The sequence below is a fragment of the Schistocerca piceifrons genome, chromosome 3 (assembly GCF_021461385.2).
Source record: "Schistocerca piceifrons isolate TAMUIC-IGC-003096 chromosome 3, iqSchPice1.1, whole genome shotgun sequence".
Lineage (NCBI taxonomy): Eukaryota > Metazoa > Arthropoda > Insecta > Orthoptera > Acrididae > Schistocerca > Schistocerca piceifrons.
Genome location: NC_060140.1, coordinates 936,261,215 through 936,282,208, shown reverse-complemented (window position 1 = coordinate 936,282,208; position 20,994 = coordinate 936,261,215). Strand labels below are relative to the sequence as shown.

Genomic DNA, 20,994 nt, shown 5'->3' with positions numbered 1-20,994 from the left:
TTCAAGTGATTCATACTAGCACAAACATCTGTGTGGTGCAACTATTAAGAGACACAACAGGAGAATAGGATTGTCTGAAAGATATTGTGGAACTAGGCCATATTTCCAGCTAGTAGGACTGGACTGGGTTTATCCTGTGTACAACAGCATGGTAATGGTAGCAAGTTGCCATGGGCAAGGAAGGCTCATGGGAGTGAGATGATTAGAACCAACAAGTAACACTACTCAAGTGCCACTTACCAGTTCTCATACATTTCAAAAAAAATTTTGTAGTCTAGGTCAAGAGACAGGTATTTCTTTACCTGTGCCCCAAAAAAAAAAAAAAAAAAAAAAAAATTATGATCATTGAAGTGGAGAAAACCCTCTGATGAAAATGCAATTGTTATATTTCTGAGCACATTTTGTCAAAACAATAGGAGATGAGACAAAAATGTTGAAACACCATTTTCATGGTTGTTGAATTTTCATGGTTGCTACTGTACTTTAAAAGTGTGCAATCATGTCTTTAAAAATTATGATATATTTCAAAATCTTCCCCCCACCTCAAAATTTTTGAAATGGTAAAATGTTTATGTGTAGTAAATCTAATAGTATATTTAATAACAATTTCAACCTTATATAATGAAGTTACATTCCAAAGTCACAGTAGTCAGATATAAGGTGCAAGAACCCCTATATACCACTATACGCAGTTTCCACCACTGTATTACACTTGTTATACATGGTGTAATGTTGTTTGCAATTTTACAGTGCAGCCATAAAAGGTGGGCTCCTGAAGGATTTAGCTGAAAGAGTAAGATCTTGCTCTCTCTTGAGTCCAGGACTAACTAATGTGGAGATGGTGAGAGGCTACTACCATTTTGTTTTTTCATGGTATTTATTTCATTTGTTTGGTGTTTGTTTTGTTTCATTTCTTATGTTGTTTGGTTTTGGATTTTATCTTTGATTTGTTGTAGAATGTTAGAACATAATCTCAGCTCAAACACAGCTTGAACAGAGTGACCTCCGCAGTGCCAACTAGCATGGATTTCAAAAACATCGATCATGTGAAACATAACTCATGCTTTTAACATCGATCATGTGAAACATAACTCACACTTTTCTCACAGTAAGTACTGAAAGCTTTGGGTCAAGGCAACCAAATATATGCAGTATTTCTTGAGTACTGAAAAAGATTTGATTCAGTTCCACATCTACACTTATTTCAAAAGTACAATCATAAAGAGTATCAAGTGAAATTCATTACTGGATTGAGAACTTTTTGGTAGGGATAGACACAGCATGTTGTATTGGATGGAGAGTCATTATCAGCTGTAGAAGTAACATCAGGTGTGCTCCAGGGAAGTGTGTTGGAGCCCTTGCTATTCATATTGTATACTAATGACCTTTCAGACAATATTAATAGTAAAATCGGACTTTTGCAGATGATACGGTTATCTATAATAAAGCATTGTTTGAAAGAAGCTGCATAAATATTCTGTCGTATCTTGATCGATTTCAAAGTGGTGCAGAGATTGGCAACTTGCTTTAAATGTTCAGATATCTAAGATTTTGCACTCTACAAAATGAAAAATGTAGTATGCCTTGACTATAATATCAGTGAGTCAATGTTGGTATCGGCCAGCACATACAATTACCTGGCTGTAACTCTTTGTGATGATATGTAATAGAAAGATCACATAATAGATTCACTTGTGGGTAAAGCAGGTGGTGGACTTCAGTTTATTGGCAGAATACTGGGGAAGTGCAATCAATCTACAAAGGAGGGTGCTTACAAATTACTTGTGTGACCAGTTCTAGACCACTGCTCAAGTGAGTGAGAACTGTACCAGATAGTCCTAACAGGGGATATTGAATGTATACAGGGAAGGGCAGCACAAATGGTCATGGGTTTGTTTAATCCAAGGGAGAGTGTCATATAGGCTTAACTGAAGGACTCTTGAAGATATAGGTAAACTATCCTGAGACAGTCTGTTAACAAAGTTTCAAGAATCAGCTTTAAGTGATTACAACCCTCTTTGTATCACTTACATAGGGATCATGAAGATAAGATTAGAATAATCACTGCACACACAGGGGCATTCAAACAATCATTGTTACCACGTTCCATATGTGTATGGAACAGGAAGAAATCCTAATGACTGGTACAATGGATTGTATCCTCTGTCATGCACCTCATGGTGGTTTGCCAAGTATAGATGTAGATGCAGATATATACTTAGTATATAAAGTTTTGACAAGGAACCCACATCCAGAAATGTACCGTTTGGACATAAAATAGGTTTGAAGAATGTATCAGTTTCAAATCTCCACCTTCCTCAGTTACACACACAACAGAGACAATGGGTCCTGCCCTGAGTGCTCTGCAGGAGCACATGAAATGGGCAATGTTTATTATTTTGTAGTCGGGTTCTCTTCTATGTGATGAAGGATGTCCTTTCTAATGTTGATAGTGTTGTGTGCCTATGGAGCACCACAGTCAACCCTCCTAGTTCCAAACATACCAGTTTCTCACAACTGTTGTTGTATTCGGATGAATCGGGTAGTTAATGTGATAAATAGGGCATTGACTGATGACAGTGCCCTCTTCTCAGTTTGTGTGCGTACTGTGAAGTGTCTAACGTTTTCAGACACAAGAGACAGTGTGGTTTTGGGTTGCAAGGCACACACATCTCTCAATTCAGTTAACTTGCAGGCTGTGTGTAGGTAATCCTCTTCTCTGGGTAATCAGATATGTCAATCTCTCACAAGCTTCTTCTCCAAGGACTATAGCTGATTAAGAGAATTTATTAAAATACTTCTCTCTCCTTGAAATAATTTTGGTACTCATAAAATACTTTTCAGTTCCATCACTTTATATTTTCAACTTTCACAGATAATAACTTCTGCAAACTAACTTATTCCTTACACGTTAGACTCATTTACACATATTCAAATAGCATACATGTGTCTTGCTTCATTCATAGCCAAGACATGATAAAATTTAAAAGTCTCTAGTCTCAAGCGAGTCCAATACATAGATGTGCATAGCACTCTATCTTCAACTGTTCTATAGTCTTTTTTACAATCACCACAGACACTAACACACCAAAGAATATGACATAATTATTCATTTAGTTCTCCTCACGTCTTCTGTGGTGCTGGTGGCAAACACTTGTCGTCATCAGTGAGTCGCCCCTCTTGCAGTCTTCTAACAAGGAAACTTCCGACCTGCACCTAGAAACAGGTGGGTCGGTAGAAACGTTCTCACTCTCCTGCACTTGTACCTAAAATATTGGGTGTTCAAGATGGTTGAAGGCCAAGTGTTTCTAGAATTTACACCAAAATTCTTGAGGCACTACATATCCCTCCCCTTAGCTCAAACATGTGATATTTTATACATATTCATTATGTACAATAATATTACACAAGATGATAATTATTTATCTTTTAACAGTACCTCTCTTTTTTACTAATAACCATGCATATTTTACCACAATTACTTCCCGTACTATTTTTCCTAAGAATGTACTTATTCATTACTTGTTGTAATCTGGAGGAACTCTGGGTAGAATAAAGTGTTCCCTTCTTCTGACGCTTGTAAATCTAAAATGTAAAAATGCTAGTGCTGCATAGAATTCAAACTTACCACACTCATCCCTTCAAACGTGTGACTTCTGTCACGATACTATCCTTTTTCCCTTTAGGAACAGTACATTTGTCTTACATGGGTTGATCCTAGGAATACCCTTTCTCCTTCTGTTTTGGTGGGTACACCCCTTTCTTATTCATATCCTACTATGGTACAGGCCAGTCCCCTTCTTGGTGCCCCTGTTCACACAGTATAGGGCAGCCTTTCATAGGTCTGCCTATCTGTCCTTTTTCTCTTCCAATAAATGTTGAGTGCACCCTCCGTATCCTTCTTGAGTAGGCCTCCTGGTTCATTGCCTTAGCACACATCTTTATGAATACTATTCTTAAATATTCTCTGGTAAAATTACAACTGTGCTTTACACCTTAACTCCACTTTCCAATACTCCATCTAATACCCTAGAGTCCTCTTTACTCCTCACTTCTACCATTCAAACAGATATCATGCCCACACATAGTAAATGCTATGTCTACCGCTACTTACCAACTCCCAGTAGATACTATGCCTTTTCTCAAGGGACTAGCATGGCCCATTTAAATATATATTTGAGAGTGACAAAAAATAATGATGCAGAACCGTCACATATCAACAATGTAATATGTGCACTGACTCAGATGTACATGACAAAAAATAACAATGCAAAACTGTCACATATCAAAAATGTAATACGTGCATTGACTCAGATGTACGCGACAAAAAATATTGATGCCGAACCATCACATATCAGCAATGTAATATGTGCATCAACTCAGATGTACATATATCTTTATTCCCCAAATCCCTTGGTGGTTCTGACATCACTTCAGGTCTCTAATTTGTAATCCTCCTGTTTGTGTTTAAGTGTACCTTTGTGTGTTTGTAGATTTATGTTTGTGTATCCTGATTCTTCGGCTTACTTATATGAATAAGTTGAACCTTATTGGAACCCACAGAAAACAAGAAGGACATCAGCGATAGAAGTATGTGCACATGGAAAGTGGGAAAGATAGACTGGTACTCAAATGAGAAGTAAGAAAGGAAAAAGTAGAACTGGTTGCTAAGATTGAAGAAGAGAAAGAAGATAGCCCCAAAGACAGGAAAACCCCACCCCCTTCCCCAGGATCCCTACTTCGCTGATACGTGAGTGAGAAGCCAAAGAGGTATGATGTTAAACGTCTCCTACAGAACGGACATTCTCACCTTCACCTTTGAAGCCCCCGAAGAAAAATATGAGGAACACCTATGGAACGGCAAATGATGAAGAATCAGCTACACTTGTCTGTGAGGGTTGTCTGAAAGATGGGGTGTGTGATTAGTGTTATTCATGCTTGTACTTACACTACCCACTCTTTCCAAAAGTGTTACAAACCCTCCCATTTACATTACATCTCACAAAAGGTATAAAATTATTCTATACACTATGATAATATAGCTGGTTAGTCATTCAGTTTATACTATATATCGTACACTCATAAAGTACTTCATTCAGTTTATGATGTCTAGATATCACTTTGTTTCAATAGCACCATCATATTATACTTTCCACTACTACAACATTCTATTCGTTTCACTTCATGTCTAGAGATCACTATTCATCTGTGATTCTCTTAAATTTGTCTCAATCTTGTAGTCATATCTGGTTTCCTATGTACTAAAATTGGCAATTTCAATGCAAAAGTTGGCACCAAGAAACAAGGCGACACAGTGGTGGGCAACTATGGGATTGACGACCGAAACGATAGAGGTGAGAGATTAGTCCAGTTCGCTGAGTATACCAGTATGTCCATCATGAATACGTTCTTTAAGAAGCACCCTGACCGAAAATGGACTTGGAGGAGCCCAAATTTCAGTGTCAAAAGTGAGATAGACTTTATTCTGTCAAATATTCCGCAGATTGTAAAAGACATATCAGTGCTAAATCAGTTCAACACTGGCAGTGATCACCGTCTTGTGAGAGCAAGGGTCAAACTCAATGTAAGAAATGAAAGGAGTAAACTTATGAAAGGGAAGAGAAGGGTAATCAACCTCAAAAACCTGGAAGAACATTCCTCGAAATTCCAAGAAGTCCTCCAAAGCAAGTTCCACGTAACTAAAGATTGTGATTTGGCGGAAATAATTGTTTCAAGTGCACAAGAAGTCGGTGGCCTATGCCAAAAAAATAAACAATCAAAGAAATTCAGTGCCAAAACTGAAACCCTTTTACAACAGAGGAGAGAAATGAAAATCCAAACCGATCGTGACATGGTTGCGTATTCCGAACTATGTAAGGCAGTGCGAAGAGAAATGAAAACTGACATACAGAAATTCACTGAAGACACCTTACGAGCAAGCTTGGAGAACAAGACAAGTTTAAAGTCAGCCAAACGCAAATTCACAATCGGTAAAAAGCAGATTATCGCACTCGATGGAAATGACAGTCGAATCACTGAAAAGGAGGCGGTTTTGAAGTTCATCAGAGACTTTTATAGCAATTTGTATAGCAATCCAGGGGAAAAATTTGAGTGTATCTAATTTAAATGATATACCTAGTGTTCCAGATATACTCCCATCGGAAGTCAAGTGGGCTCTAGATAGCATGAAGAAGGGAACAGTGCCGGGTGATGATGAGCTCAGCATTGACATTCTGAAACTGGCAGGAGAGGTAACAATAAATCACTTGGAAAAAGTATTTACTTCCTGCCTGCACTATGCTTCAATCCCACTATCGTGGAACAAGGCTAAGATTATTTTGATACACAAGAAAGGAAGTATTCACTATATTAAAAACTACCGTCCTATCAGCTTGCTCTCAATTTTGTACAAAATTTTCACAAAGATCTTGGTAAACCGAATTAGTTCCACCCTAGACTCAGCCCAACCTATAGAACAAGCTGGATTCCAAAGCAATTTTAGCACTATTGACCACATTCTGACCGTTAGTGTAGTGATAAGCAGAGCGAATGAATACCAACTGCCTCTCTGCATTGCCTTTGTTGACTTTGAAAAGGCATTTGACTCTGTTAGCCATGTAGCTGTCCTCCAAGCTTTGAGTGAGCAAGGAGTGGGAGCAGCATACATTGAAGTGCTCAGGAAAATCTACGAGAATTCTTCAGCTTATGTTAACATCGGCGAATCAACTCAAGAATTCCGCATCCTGAGGGGTGTCAAGCAAGGTGATCCCATCTCCCCAAAACTGTTCTCTGCTGTATTGGAAATGGCTACGTCAAAGCTGAGCTGGGAAGGTAAGGGAATTAGAATTAATGGAAGAAGGCTTACCAACTTGAGATTTGCTGATGATATTGCCTTACTGGCCAAAGACTTCGCAGAGCTCCAAAACTTAGTTACAGATCTTGCATCGGAATGACAGCTGGTTGGCTTGAACATGAACCTTTCCAAAACAAAAGTAATATCCAACAAATGGGTCCCAGCTGGAGATGTGAAAGTCAAGGACAGTCTACTAGAAGAGGTCAGTGAATATGTCTACCTTGGCCAGATTATAAATATGAAGGGAGACATAAGGCCAGAAATCTATCGACGCATCAAGCTTGGCTGGCAAGCATTTGGGAAGAATTCAAAAGTATTCAGATCAAAAATGCCAGTAAATCTGAAGAAAGCAGTATTTGATCAATGCATTCTTCCTGTGATGACTTATGGCTGCGAGACATGGACACTGAACTCATTCACAAAAGGGAAACTTAGGACAGCACAGAGAGCCATGGAGAGATCAATGCTGGGCTATACATGAAAGGACAGGAAAAGGGCAGATGACATCTGGTCTGTGACGAAGGTTAATGACATCTTAGAGAGAGTAGGTTCCTTGAAATGGCAGTGGGCTAGCCACGTTGCAAGAAGAAAAGACAACAGATGGACGAAGCTAGTACTGGAGTGGAGTCCGAGGGAGCACCAGAGGCCTAGAGGAAGACCACCAGACAGATGCGACAAAGACATCAAGAAGATCGCTGGAAACACCTGGCAGAGAACTGCCAAAGACCGTCCCACTTGGAGAAGACTTCTGAAAGCCTACCTGAATCCACGACTCGAAGAGGCCACATCATCTAATGATTGAATTGGCTGATGATGATGTAGTAAAATTATAGGATAGTTTAAGAATTCAAGAATAGATTACAGAATAGTTGAAGAATTGAAGGGAATTCAGTGCAGGAAAAATAGTACATAAGAAACACCAAAAACAACTAGGGATCCGATGGTCGTCACCTTGCCCATTAACACAGAAAGTTAACGTCCCTGGGAGACAGATGTGACTCCAACCAGATCCCGTGGATCTGATATTAACCTCACTTGAGCAAGTGCAAACCAGTACTTTTCGTCAAATTTTGTGTGAAAGTCTCCCCACAATAAAACAATCACCACATTCCTCAGTAACACAACATTAGGCAAAGTTATTCTATGTTCTAATCTGTCCTGGACAAGTTTGAATTCTTTGCACAAGTAGTCTATAACCTTGTTGGTATCATTAGGGTTGGAAAAAGCAATAGTCACAACATTTCCAGAGATTATATGCTCAGCCATTTCTCGATCTATAATTAACTCGATTGGTTTCGCCAGACTACTTACATTTATAATCTCAAAGTTGACTATTTTTCCTTTGAAATTTTGTTCTGCATTATTTACTCGTGAACTGACAGCTCATGTAGTAACAGCTCATATACTAACACCTGAAATTTTTAATTGAATAATCGATATTACGTCCTTAGGTTGATCTGTGTTCTCTTTCAAAGTATTCATTTCCTGTCTTACGGAATTAAATTTAATATTACATACATTTTTACAAAACTTCAATTTTTCATTAAATTCAGACTCTACATTATTATTATTATTATTATTATTATTATTATTATTATTATTGTAATATTTGATGTCACATTCAGCCTCTAAAGTAACTATGCCTTCACATTGATTACTAGATTCTTTGCTTTGAGCATCTGTTTTGATGGGCAAAAAACCTATATTTGTCATTTGAATATTTAAAGTTTCATTCTGTCTCTGATTAAAATCAGTGAGCTGTTGAGTTATGAGAGTATTCAAAGAACTAGTGAGATCACTCTTTATATCTAACTTCAGATTTTCTACCTTATCATTTAAAGAGTCAAATTCAGTCTTTAATAAAACTATATTTGCTGCTTGGCTGTTCAAGGTTTCACTATGATTACTTAAAATTTCACTCTGAGCATCTAATTTATTATTTAAGTGAACAATGGAAAATCCAAGATGGAATGTAACGATACCAGAGAAGGAAAGTTGCTACTCACCATATAGCGGAGATGCTGAGTCACGATAGAGTCAACAAATAGATTGACACAATTATAGCTTTCGGCCATTAAGGCCTTTGTCAGCAGTAGGCACACATACACACACTCATGCAAATGCAACTTGCACACACATCTGCAGTCTCATAGAACTGAAACCACACTCAGTTTCAGTTCTCTGAGACTGCAGATGTGTGTGCAAGTTGCATTTGCATGAGTGTGTGTATGTGTGCCTACTGCTGACAAAGACCTTAATGGCCAAAAGCTATAATTGTGTGAATCATCTTGTCGTTCCTATTGCGACTCCGCATCTCCACTATATGGTGAGTAGCAACTTTCCTTCTCTGGTATTGTTACTATTTAATTGTGTATTCACTGAATCTAACTTAAGACTTAAATTCGCATTCAATTCATCTCTCAATGAAGCATTATGAGCATTTGACTCTGTTCTCTGGTCATCCAACTTAACATCTAATCTAGAATGTACTAAACCTATTTCTCTCCTTAGAGCTTCATTCTGAGAATTTAATTTTTTGCTTAAATTCACAATTTGAGCTTTTACAGCTGCTGAATCTGCTCGCTGGGTTTTAATTAAATTCACTAATTCAGAGAAGTCTGGCATTTCCCTGGTCACTCTAATTGTTGTGACTAGTTCTGCTAGTTGTTGTTCTTGATCCATATTTTTATTGATCTTAGACCTAGTAATCATCTAAAGAAATTCACCCCCGAGTATAACAACTATAATAACTGTATATCCTTCACCTGTACCCTCAGCTTTTACCAAATAATTATTGGTTTTCGCTCACTCAGTGTACAGTTCTAATGGCATTGGTGAGCGAATGTGTAATCAGCACCGGTGGACAGCACTGGCGCCGTCAGCGTCAGACGTTGATTTCAGCGGTGGCAATCAGACACAGAGTCAGCACTGGTGAACAGCCGCTGGTTCAGTCACCTTTGATGGCTGGTTACTGGTCGTCGTCGGCGCAATGTGTATGAAGACACTCAATCTTCTTAGTCAAAAAGTTGAGGTCTTCTTTCCAGTTTTCTCAACTATTACTGTCTCGTGTTTTTTACTGTGTTGCACTCACAACTTTCTTCCATTTGTTTATCGGACTCAATATGATTACCGGAAACAATTCTCATATCTCGTTAGGCCTGGTTGCCATGACAATGCCTAATATCTTCTTTCCATTTCTGTTTTTAAATCCCTGTTTTCTTCAGGTCCTGTACTTAGGTCACCATGTTCTAATGCTTTTGGATGCAGAAAATAATATCTTCTCATTTCTGTAATCTATTGATCACATATATGAACTTGAGTGTCAGCATACTTGTTGATTAACGCTTGTCTCATTCGTATCTTGAGCTTTAGAAATAATTAAGTACACTGAGACATAAGAGTTGGTTTAAAAACCATATGAAAATATGAACATCCATCTTGACTTCTCTGAGTCCAAGACATGAATGTGCATAGCACTCTATCTTCAACTGTTCAATAGTCTTTTTACAATCACCACAGACACTAACACATCAAAAAATATGACATAATTATTCGTTGAGTCTCCTCACATCTTCTGTGGCACTGATAGCAAACACTTCTCATCATCAGTGACTCGCCCCTCTTACAGTCTTCTAATAACAAACTTCCGACCTGCATCTAGAAACAGGTGGATCGGTTGAAACGTTCTCACTCTCCTGCACTCGTACCTAAAATATCGGGTGTTCAAAACGGTTGAAGGCCGATTGTTTCTAGAATTTCCACTGAAATTCTTGAGCACTACAAGTGGGATATTCAAAGGTAATATGATCTTCAAACTAATTTTACATCCAAATGGTACATTTCTGGACATTCGTTTCTCATCAATACTTTATCTACTAAGTCACCTCTACAACATCTAAAGGCCCATAACAGCAACTGTTAAACACCCAGCATATAAGAAAAATGTTATATTATCAGTTGAATTAAGGAAGAAACATAAAGTAACTAACTAATTTCATGCTGATATAAATTTTTTTAATAGTCACCACGCTGATATTTATGTAGTTGACATAACTAACCAGTGCACTGCCACTTTATATTAATATGGGAGTTACATGTTAAAGTATTTATGGATGAATTTTTTCGTACCTGAGAGGTAAGTGCTGCTGCCAGTTGAGATGCAGTAGCCTGGCTCAGGCCTCTTGAAAGGACTCTTAGGAGCCTGTTACCTTCCATTGGATGACCTTCTGCCAACACTTGTGCCAATGCCCATATGTAATTACGTGCAAGTCTCAGTGTTTCAATTTTGGACAATTTTTGTTGCTGCTGGGATGCTGGAGAAAGAGGTGAAGTGGGACTTTGCAGTGGGATGCATCTGTGAAATGAAAGGTCAATTTAGATATCAATAAATATAAAACTGATAGGTCAAAAAATATTGTGCTCATTCATCTCTTGAGTCCTGTCCTGCAGTTTGAACTGAAGAGTTTGTTAATACATTTTATCAAATATTGTGCATAAATATTCAGAATAAAACAATAACAACAGAATAAATTACTCTCAATTTGGAAGTTAGCATTAAGCTTGTTTAGTAAAGACATCCAAGTAGATTGAAAGAAAACCAGCGCCACCACCAACATCATCATCATCTTGAACAGTTTCCAGGCCCAGGCAGGATCTGGGAGTAGGCATTAGGAGTGATTTAAAATGCAATGACTATATAAAATTAATCGTTGGTAAAGCAGATGCCAGACTGAGATTCATTGGAAGAATCCTAAGGAAATGCAATCTGAAAACAAAGGAAATAGGTTACAGTACACTTGTTCACTCACTGCTTGAATACTGCTCACCAGTGTGGGATCCATACCAGATAGAGTTGATAGAAGAGATAGAGAAGATCCAATGGAGAGTATCGCGCTTCGTTACAGAATCATATAGTAATCACAATAGTGTTATGGAGATGATAGATAAACTCCAGTGGAAGACTCTGCAAGAGAGACGCTCAGTAGGTTGGTATGGGCTTTTGTTGAAGTTTCGAGAACATACCTTCACCGAGGAGTCAAGCAGTATATTACTCCCTCCTATGTATATCTCGCGAAGAGACCATGAGGATAAAATCAGAGAGATTAGAGACCACACAGAGGCATACTGACAATCTTTCTTTCCACGAACAATACGAAATTGGAATAGAAGGGAGAACTGATAGAGGTACTCAAAGTACTCACTGCCACGCACCATCAGGTGGCTTGCAGAGTATGGATGTAGATGTAGATGTAGATGTAGATGATGGAACATAAGCCTCACCATCTCGTACTGTTTTTCCATCATCTTTCCATGTTCTCTCTGGTCCTGTCCTTGCCTCTATTTTCAACACATTCCTCCACACCTTCCAGACATCTATCCCTTAGTCTTCCTCGGGGTCATTTCCTTTTCATCTCCATTTCATGTATCTTCTTGGGAATCCTCTTGTTTTCGATTCTCTTTATATTCCCATACAATCTTAGCCTTGACTTTTCTGTCCTGCTCTGCGAGGATTCCTCTTTCATCATTTCCCTTATCCTTTCATTTTGTGTTTTCTCTCTCCTTGTTTCTCGTATCGTACTTCCGAGAACTTCATTTCACATGCTTACATCTCTTTTCTCCATTACCCGTGTTTCAGATTCATAGGTCAGTAATGGGGTGTAGTAACTTCTACATATTACTTCTTTGCTCTTTTGTAGGCTGTCTTTGTTCCAAACCGGGCTCCTATCACTTCACAAGGATGCTTCTGGATGGTTGCGATTTTCCTCTATCACACATCCCAAGTACTTGACACTTTCCATCTTCTTCAACTGTTCATCTCTAGTTCTTATTCCACTAGATGGTCTATCTTTCTTTCTAGTAGGATCCTTACCAGATAGGACTGATGGAGTACATTGAAAAAGTTCAAAGAAAGGCAGCATGTTTTGTATTCTCACGAAATATAGCAAAGAGTGTCACAGAAATGATACAGGATTTACGCTGGAAATCATTAAAAGAAAGACTTTTTCATTGTGATGGAATCTTCTCACGAAATTCCAATCACCAACTGTCTCCTCCAAATGCGAAAATATTTTGTTGACACTGACCTACACAGGGAGGAACGATCACCACGATAAAATAAGGGAAATCAGAGCTCTTACAGAAAGATATAGGTGTTCACTCTTTCCGTGTGCTATACAAGATTGGAATAATAGATAATTGTGAAGGTGGTTCAATGAACCCTCTGCCAGGCACTTGAATGTGATTTGCAGAGTATCCATGTAGATGTAGATGTAGTTGTAACCATGTTCTCACTTTTGTTTACATTAAATTTCATTCCATAGATATAGGGGATGTCCCAGGATGAATGGTCAATATTCAGGGATATGGCAGAAACACTCATTTGAAGCAAAAAACTTCATATGGACATATGCCCTATTCCAAATGGTTTCCAAGACAGAACACATTTAGTAGTATCCTTTTGGTTTTGGGCTTGTGGCACACACATATGTGTCTTACCCACCCAACCTCCTTTGACATTTTATTCTAAGCCCAATCTGCCTCATTGCTTTCAATCTCTTTGCTCAGGATGTCTTTCTGCCATTAAATTAGCTCACTGAATGCATAGTGTCCAAGAAGTGGGAAGTAGTGCAAGGGTTTAAGAGAGTATCTGAGAGAAGCATTGATTAACTCTGTTTGTACGCATGCTGGCTAAAATGCCATACAGCTAGACCAATGAAGAATATGCAGATGTGATGTATGTTTACATCTTTTACAATGCTAGTGCTTTTGCTGCTGTCAAAAAATACCATCAGCGCCTTCCAACATGTTGAATTCCTGATAATAGAGTGTTCACCACAGTTTTCAACATATTTTATGAAACAGATATTCCAAGTTTTCAGTTTTCTTCTGAATGTAGTTCAACAACCTGTGCAGTGACAGCAACACATTGTTCTATTACTGGCACATGGCAACTTTCTGAACATATTAGTGTCCCGTGCACACATGTATAACAACCATTACGTGTGGAGAACATGTACCCATTTCACATACAGCATGTCATAGTGAAGGGAGACGAAAATTTAATAGTCATAGGTGACTGGAATTTGGCAGTCGGAAAAGGGAGAGAAGGAAATGTAGTAGATGAATATGGATTGGGGGTAAGAAATGAAAGAGGAAGCCACCTGGTAGAATTTTGCACAGACCACAACTTAATCATAGCTAACACTTGGTTCAAGAATCATAAAAGAAGGTTGTATACATGGAAGAAGCCTGGAGATACTGACAGGTTTCAGATAGATTATATAATGGTAACACAGAGATTTAGGAACCAGGTTTTAAATTGTAAGACATTTCCAGGGGCAGATGTGGACTCTGACCACAATCTATTGGTTATGAACTGTAGATTAAAACTGAAGAAACTGCAAAAAGGTGGGAATTTAAGAAGATGGGACCTGGATAAACTGACTAAACCAGAGGTTGTACAGAGTTTCAGGGAGAGCATAAGGGAACAGTTGACAGGAATGGGGGAAAGAAATACAGTAGAAGAAGAATGGGTAGCTTTGAGGGATGAAGTAGTGAAGGCAGCAGAGAATCAAGTAGGTAAAAAGATGAGGGCAAGTAGAAATCTTTGGGTAACAGAATAAATATTGAATTTAATTGATGAAAGGAGAAAATATAAAAATGCAGTAAATGAAGCAGGCAAAAAGGAATACAAACGTCTCAAAAATGAGATTGACAGGAAGTGCAAAATGGCTAAGCAGGGATGGCTAGAGGGCAAATGTAAGGATGTAGAGGCTTATCTCACGAGGGGTAAGATAGATACTGCCTACAGGAAAATTAAAGAGACCTTTGGAGAAAAGAGAACCACTTGTATGAATATCAAGAGCTCAGATGGAAACCCAGTTCTAAGCAAAGAAGGGAAAGCAGAAAGGTGGAAGGAGTATATAGAGGGTCTATACAAGGGCGATGTTCTTGAGGACAATATTATGGAAATGGAAGAGGATGTAGATGAAGATGAAATTGGAGATATATAATACTGCGTGAAGAGTTTGACAGGGCACAGAAAGACCTAAGTTGAAACAAGGCCCCGGGAGTAGACAACATTCCATTAGAACTACTGACAGCCTTGGGAGAGCTAGTCCTGACAAAACTCTACCATCTGATGAGCAAGATGTATGAGACAGGCGAAATACCCACAGACTTCAAGAAGAATATAATAATTCCAATCCCAAAGAAAGCAGGTGTTGACAGATGTGAAAATTACCAAACTATCAGTTTAATAAGTCACAGCTGCAAAATACTAATGCGAATTCTTTACAGACAAATGGAAAAACTAGTAGAAGCCGACCTCGGGGAAGATCAGTTTGGATTCCGTAGAAATATTGGAACACGTGAGGCAATACTGACCATACGACTTATCTTAGAAGCTAGATTAAGAAAAGGCAAACCTATGTTTTTAGCATTTGTAGAGAGAGTAAGCTTTTGACAATGTTGACTGGAATACTCTCTTTCAAATTCTGAAGGTGGCAGGTGTAAAATACAGGGAGCGAATGGCTATTTACAACTTGTACAGAAACCAGATTGCAGTTATAAGAATCGAGGGACATGAAAGGGAAGCAGTGGTTGGGAAGGGAGTGAGACAGGGTTGTAGCCTCTCCCCGCTGTTATTCAATCTGTATACTGAGCAAGCAGTGAAGGAAACAAAAGAAAAATTCAGAGTCGGTATTAAAATCCATGGAGAAGAAATAGAAACTTTGAGATTCACCGAGGACACTGTAATTCTGTCAGAGACAGCAAAGGACTTGGAAGAGCAATTGAACAGAATGGATAGTGTCTTGAAAGGAGGATATAAGTTGAACATCAACAAAAGCAAAACGAGGATAATGGAATGTAGTGGAATTAAGTTGGGTGATGCTGAGGGAATTAGATTAGGAAATGAGACACTTTAAGTAGTAAAGGAGTTTTGCTATTTGGGGAGCAAAATAACTGATGATGGTCGAAGTAGAGAGGATATAAAATGTAGGCTGGCAATGGCAAGGAAAGCGTTTCTGAAGAAGAGGAATTTGTTAACATCAGGTATAGATTTAAGTGTCAGGAAGTCATTTCTGAAAGTATTTGTATGGAGTATAGCCATGTATGGAAGTGAAACATGGACGATAAATCGTTTGGACAAGAAGAGAATAGAAGCTTTCAAAATGTGGTGCTGCAGAAGAATGCTGAAAATTAGATGGGTAGATCACATAACTAATGAGGAATATTGAACAGGATTGGGGAGAAGAGAAGTTTGTGGCACAACTTGACTAGAAGAAGGGTTCGGTTGGTAGGACATGTTCTGAGGCATCAAGGGATCACCAACTTAGTATTGGAGGGCAGCATGGAGGGTAAAAATCGTAGAGGGAGACCAAGAGATGAATACACTAAGCAGATTCAGAGGGATGTAGGTTGCAGTAGGTACTGGGAGATGAAGCAGCTTGCACAGGATAGAGACACAAGAATCTCTACTAACCTTTGTCCATCATCATTTGCATGTTATCTTTTGAACTGAGATTGCAACAGCCTTTGTTTCCTCAGCATTTTCTAAATTTTGTTTCTCCTCCATCCTTGATCCACATACTAGGCATGTACTTGTCTGAGCATGATTTAGAATTTGCTTAAATTTTTTGCATAATTCCTCTGTGTCCATCACATTGGAACTAAATGATGTCAGTTCATTGTCTAAGTGAGATGCTAACAACTGCTTATCTGCGCTTTCTGACGGCAACACTCACCTAGCCTTCTTGATTGATTTATTAACTTTTGTAACCATAGTCACTATGATGACATCAGGATCACTAATTCGTGACTCTATACTGATGTGTGAGCTCAGCATACCAGTCTTGGTCAGCAAATTCAAGCTTATTTCTGAGTTATTAGTTTTTCCATGTCTGCATGATGCTGATTCTTCAACTGTTGTGCAATTAATGAATAACTCCAGTTGATTTCTTTTTTTTTTTTTTTTTTTTTGGTAACTTTATTTAGTTCACACAATTGGTTTTTGCCTTTATATTACGCCATTATCAAGTATATGTGAAAATTATGTTGCACAGAAGCAACATCAAATGAACTTGAAAAAAGTTCTTTTCTGAATGTTCACCCACTAAGGTTCACCCCATTGTGTGCCATATGTTCATGGTTTCTGCTGAGTGTGAACACTTCTGCCAGTATGTAAAACAGTCATGGTAGAAAGGGTCACTCTGTGTAACTGCTATAGCTTGCCGTCAATGATCAAGGGCAACATGTTCTTCAATTCCATTGTCATCAACCTATACCTTGCAGTTTTATACTGCCCTGGTCATTGTCAGACATCCATAGGGTGTAATTCTGGCCACATATTATCTTGATGAATATTGGCTCTGTCCCTATTGTTGTGGACAATCCTGGGTGCATTACTGTCACTGATTGCCATAGAAGACATCATATAGGCTGCTCCTTCAGCTTAATCCACATCACCTCAAACATTGCTGCTGTACATTAATTAAGAGACTCACAAGAAATTCAGATCTGGTGGAGAGCCCACACTTGACAAAAATAGCTTGATCATGTTTTACTTGTAAAATAAGAACGTTTTTCTCAAAAGAACAGAAAGTAACTGGGCTGCCACATTCCTAATTGTGCATAATTTTCTTTGCAACCACAGCATAATAAATACATTATACATGTTTTGGCCTTTGAAAAAACAAAGTGTATACAAGTTGATCTAAAAGAATGTAAGATATGTTTAATATGATTTATTCATTATGTAATATATATTCTTTCTCAAAAATACAGGAATGAGAGAGAATTGTTGGCTAAGTTCAACCATAAAAAGCATGAAATGATCACCTGCGTAGACGATCAAGTGCAGCATTGAGTCCATGCATACGATGCCTCTCTCGAGCATTAGCTTTGTTCCTCCGAGCTCGAACACGTTGTGCCCGTCCATCTGCCCGGCGATCACTCTCAGACATAGTTAATCATCTGTCACATATTTTTTGCTTAGTCACATTAAAATATTACGCAGATTGTTAAGCTCATTTAAATACAGCACTCCTAAGCCATATATCCTAATCCACACACACACACACACACACACACACACACACACACACACACACACACACACGCACACTGGATGACAGTCATTGAACTGTATGAAAAAAACATAAATTAGTTACAAACGATGGCATGCACACACTTTATCCAACTTGTAAATGTCACTACAGATATTTAGGTTATGACATGTTCGATGTGCCTGTCATCATTGGCATTGATATGGTACAGATGAATAGCAAAATTCTGGATGACCCGCTGATGTGTCGAAACATCAATGCTGTCAATGACCTTCTGAATGACTGTTTTCAGCTCAGAAATGGTTTTGGTGTTATTGCTGCACACCTTTTCTTTAATATAACCCCATAGAAACAAGTCGCATATGTTCAGATCCGGAGAATATGGCAGCCAATAAAGGCCCATGCCAGTGGTCTCTGGGCGCCCAGAGCCAGAATGTGGTCCCCAAAGTGCTCCCCCAGGACATCAAACACTCTCCTGCTTCGATGGGGTCAAGCTCCATCTTTCATGAACCACATCTTGTCGAAATCAGGTCAATTTGGATAACAGGTATGAAATCATCTTCCAAACCCTTCATGTACTGTTCAGTAGTCACCATGCCATCAAGGAATATTGCACCGATTATTCTGTCACTGGACATTGCACACCACACAATCACCCATTGAGGATGAAGAGACTTCTTGATCCAAATGCGTCAATTTTACTTATTGACAAATTCATCCAAATGAAAGTGAAACAAACCCTAGAGTGCTTACTAATTCCCATCATGTCCCATGGCCAGCCGTGCAGCTTGAACATCCTAATGCAAACTGTTCAGAAGTTATGATGATTTTATTTCATGTAGATCAATAATTATCAACCTGCATATCTGTGTGTGTGTGTGTGTGTGTGTGTGTGTGTGTGTTTTCCACATCTCACATCTCCTCCTAGTCCAGTGAGCTGATTTCAACCAAACTTGGTAGACATATCCCTTACCATCAGGCAACAATTGCTGTGCTGGTACGAACTACCCAGCTATCGTAGTTCACAATGCATGACCTCATAAATAATGAGTTACATTAAATACTACCACATCATGCATGATGTTTAAAATTATTACTTCTGTGATACTAACAATATCTGCAAAACTTTTTGCAGACAATGCCCACGTATGTTGCTAAATACACCTACAAAATTATGTCATAGTACCACACATAGCTCAGCAGATATGATGCCATGAACACTGGGTTTGAAAAACTGCATGGTGTTTTAATACATTTATTCTTCACTACAAAGACACTTCTATGAGGGTTGACTGAAAAGTAATGCCTCCAACTTCGTAACTCGGCAGCATTGGTATGTGGCAGGTACTGACTTGTTCTGTAGCCTCTTCTCTACAGCTCCAGTTGGCGGGAAGTCTTAGCATTGAACTGTTGCATTGTTACAGTGTAAAGTATGGAACCCTGTGCAGATGGTCAGTCAATGTGATTGAAGCAATGTACAGTCATTGAATACTTGACAGCAGAAGGTGTCACCCCAAAGGAGATTCACCAGAGTATGAAAGCAGTTTATGGTGATTGTGTTGATGTGAGAACTGTGCATCATTGGGCAACTAAGTTTAAAGATATTGAGGTGGGAACATCTGACCTGTGTGACAAACAAAGAGTTGGATGTCCTGTGACAGCAACCACTGAGTTTCACAAGCAAAATGTTGACAGATTGATTCAGGATGATCGTCTTATCACTCAGAGAGAAACTGCAAGCACAATCAGCATTTATCAAGAACATGTGGGTCACATTATTGCTTTGCTTGGTTATCAGAAGATCTGTGCACAGTGGGTATCCCGGATGCTGACTCCTGAAATGGAAGCACACAGACTTGAAATTTGCAAGGAACTCCTCTCGTGTTATGAAAATGAAGGTGACATCTTCCTCCATTCAATTGTGACAGGAGACAAAACATGGTTACACCATTATGACCCAGAGATGAAATGTTAGGCTATGGAATACGGACACAAAGTCTCGCCCCAGAAAAAGAAATTCAAGACACAGCCCTCAGCTGGAAAAATCATGGCTATAGTGTTCTGGGACGCAGATGGTGTTATCCATCTTGATTTCCTTGATTGTGGAACAACAATAAATTCAGAGTGTTACATCACAATGCTGCGAACTCTGAAATGATAACTAACAAGTGTTCTGTAGCATGACAATGCCAAACCAAACACTTCACGTGCCAGCACAGCAGAACTTCAGAGACTGAATCTCATCACTGTATGGCATCCTCCAGACATTATAGATTTAGCACTGTCTGACTTCCATCTGTTCCCAATAACAAAATGTGATCTGTGGGGACATCACTATGCTTCTGATGAAGATGTTGAGAGAACTGTGAGACTGTGGTTGGTGCAACAGAGTGTCGACTTCTTCTGTGATGGCTTCAGAAAACTTGTTCATCATTGGCAGAATTGTATCCAATTGGCTGGTGATTATGTGGAAAAGTGAATATTGGAAATTAAAGATCGCATTCTAAGGATTATTTCTGCATTTGATTTATTAAAATATTCCCATCCAAACCCAATTGATGAAGCTGGAGGCATTACTTTTCATTCAACCTCATAATATTCAGTCACCTTAAGGAAGTTCCTGACACTTGGCAGCACTTTTGACAGCTTTCAACATAGAAGCTCAAATGGTTGTGGATGAAAACAATAGCTGTCTATAGAGCTATGTAGACGCATTACCACAGAGATATCTACAAAACTGTGTTGTAGACATGTGAATCAGCATGCCCAGCATACAGAAATACTATGTTTTTTTTAATTTGGATAGTGTACTTACACATTTGTGCATTATTCACATTTCTCTGTATGATTGTTTCACAATTTCAAAGATGTTGTAATGAATGCATGAAAATAGAATTTTTATTTAGAATTACACTACAAACACAATGCATTTTTTGTTTTCATTTCTAACCGAAATCTGGCAAAATGAGTACCCTGGCAATGATTAGATAGATTAGATTTACTTTCATTCCAATTGATCCCTAGTGAGGAGGTCCTCCAGGATGTAGAGCATCTCAGAAAAACAACAATACATGA

General features: G+C 38.6%; 1 protein-coding gene across 1 annotated transcript in view; it reads right to left on the bottom strand.

The window, feature by feature from the left end:
* LOC124789238 (neurogenic differentiation factor 4-like) overlaps window positions 1-17,817 on the bottom strand; it is a 43,261-nt gene extending 25,444 nt beyond the window's left edge. The window contains exons 1-2 of the mRNA XM_047256533.1: window positions 17,693-17,817; window positions 10,982-11,207 (exon numbers count right to left, since the gene is read on the bottom strand). Coding sequence (XP_047112489.1) covers window positions 10,982-11,207; window positions 17,693-17,817 — 351 coding nt within the window. The remainder of the gene's footprint in view (window positions 1-10,981; window positions 11,208-17,692) is intronic.
* Between the last annotated feature and the right edge of the window lie 3,177 nt (window positions 17,818-20,994).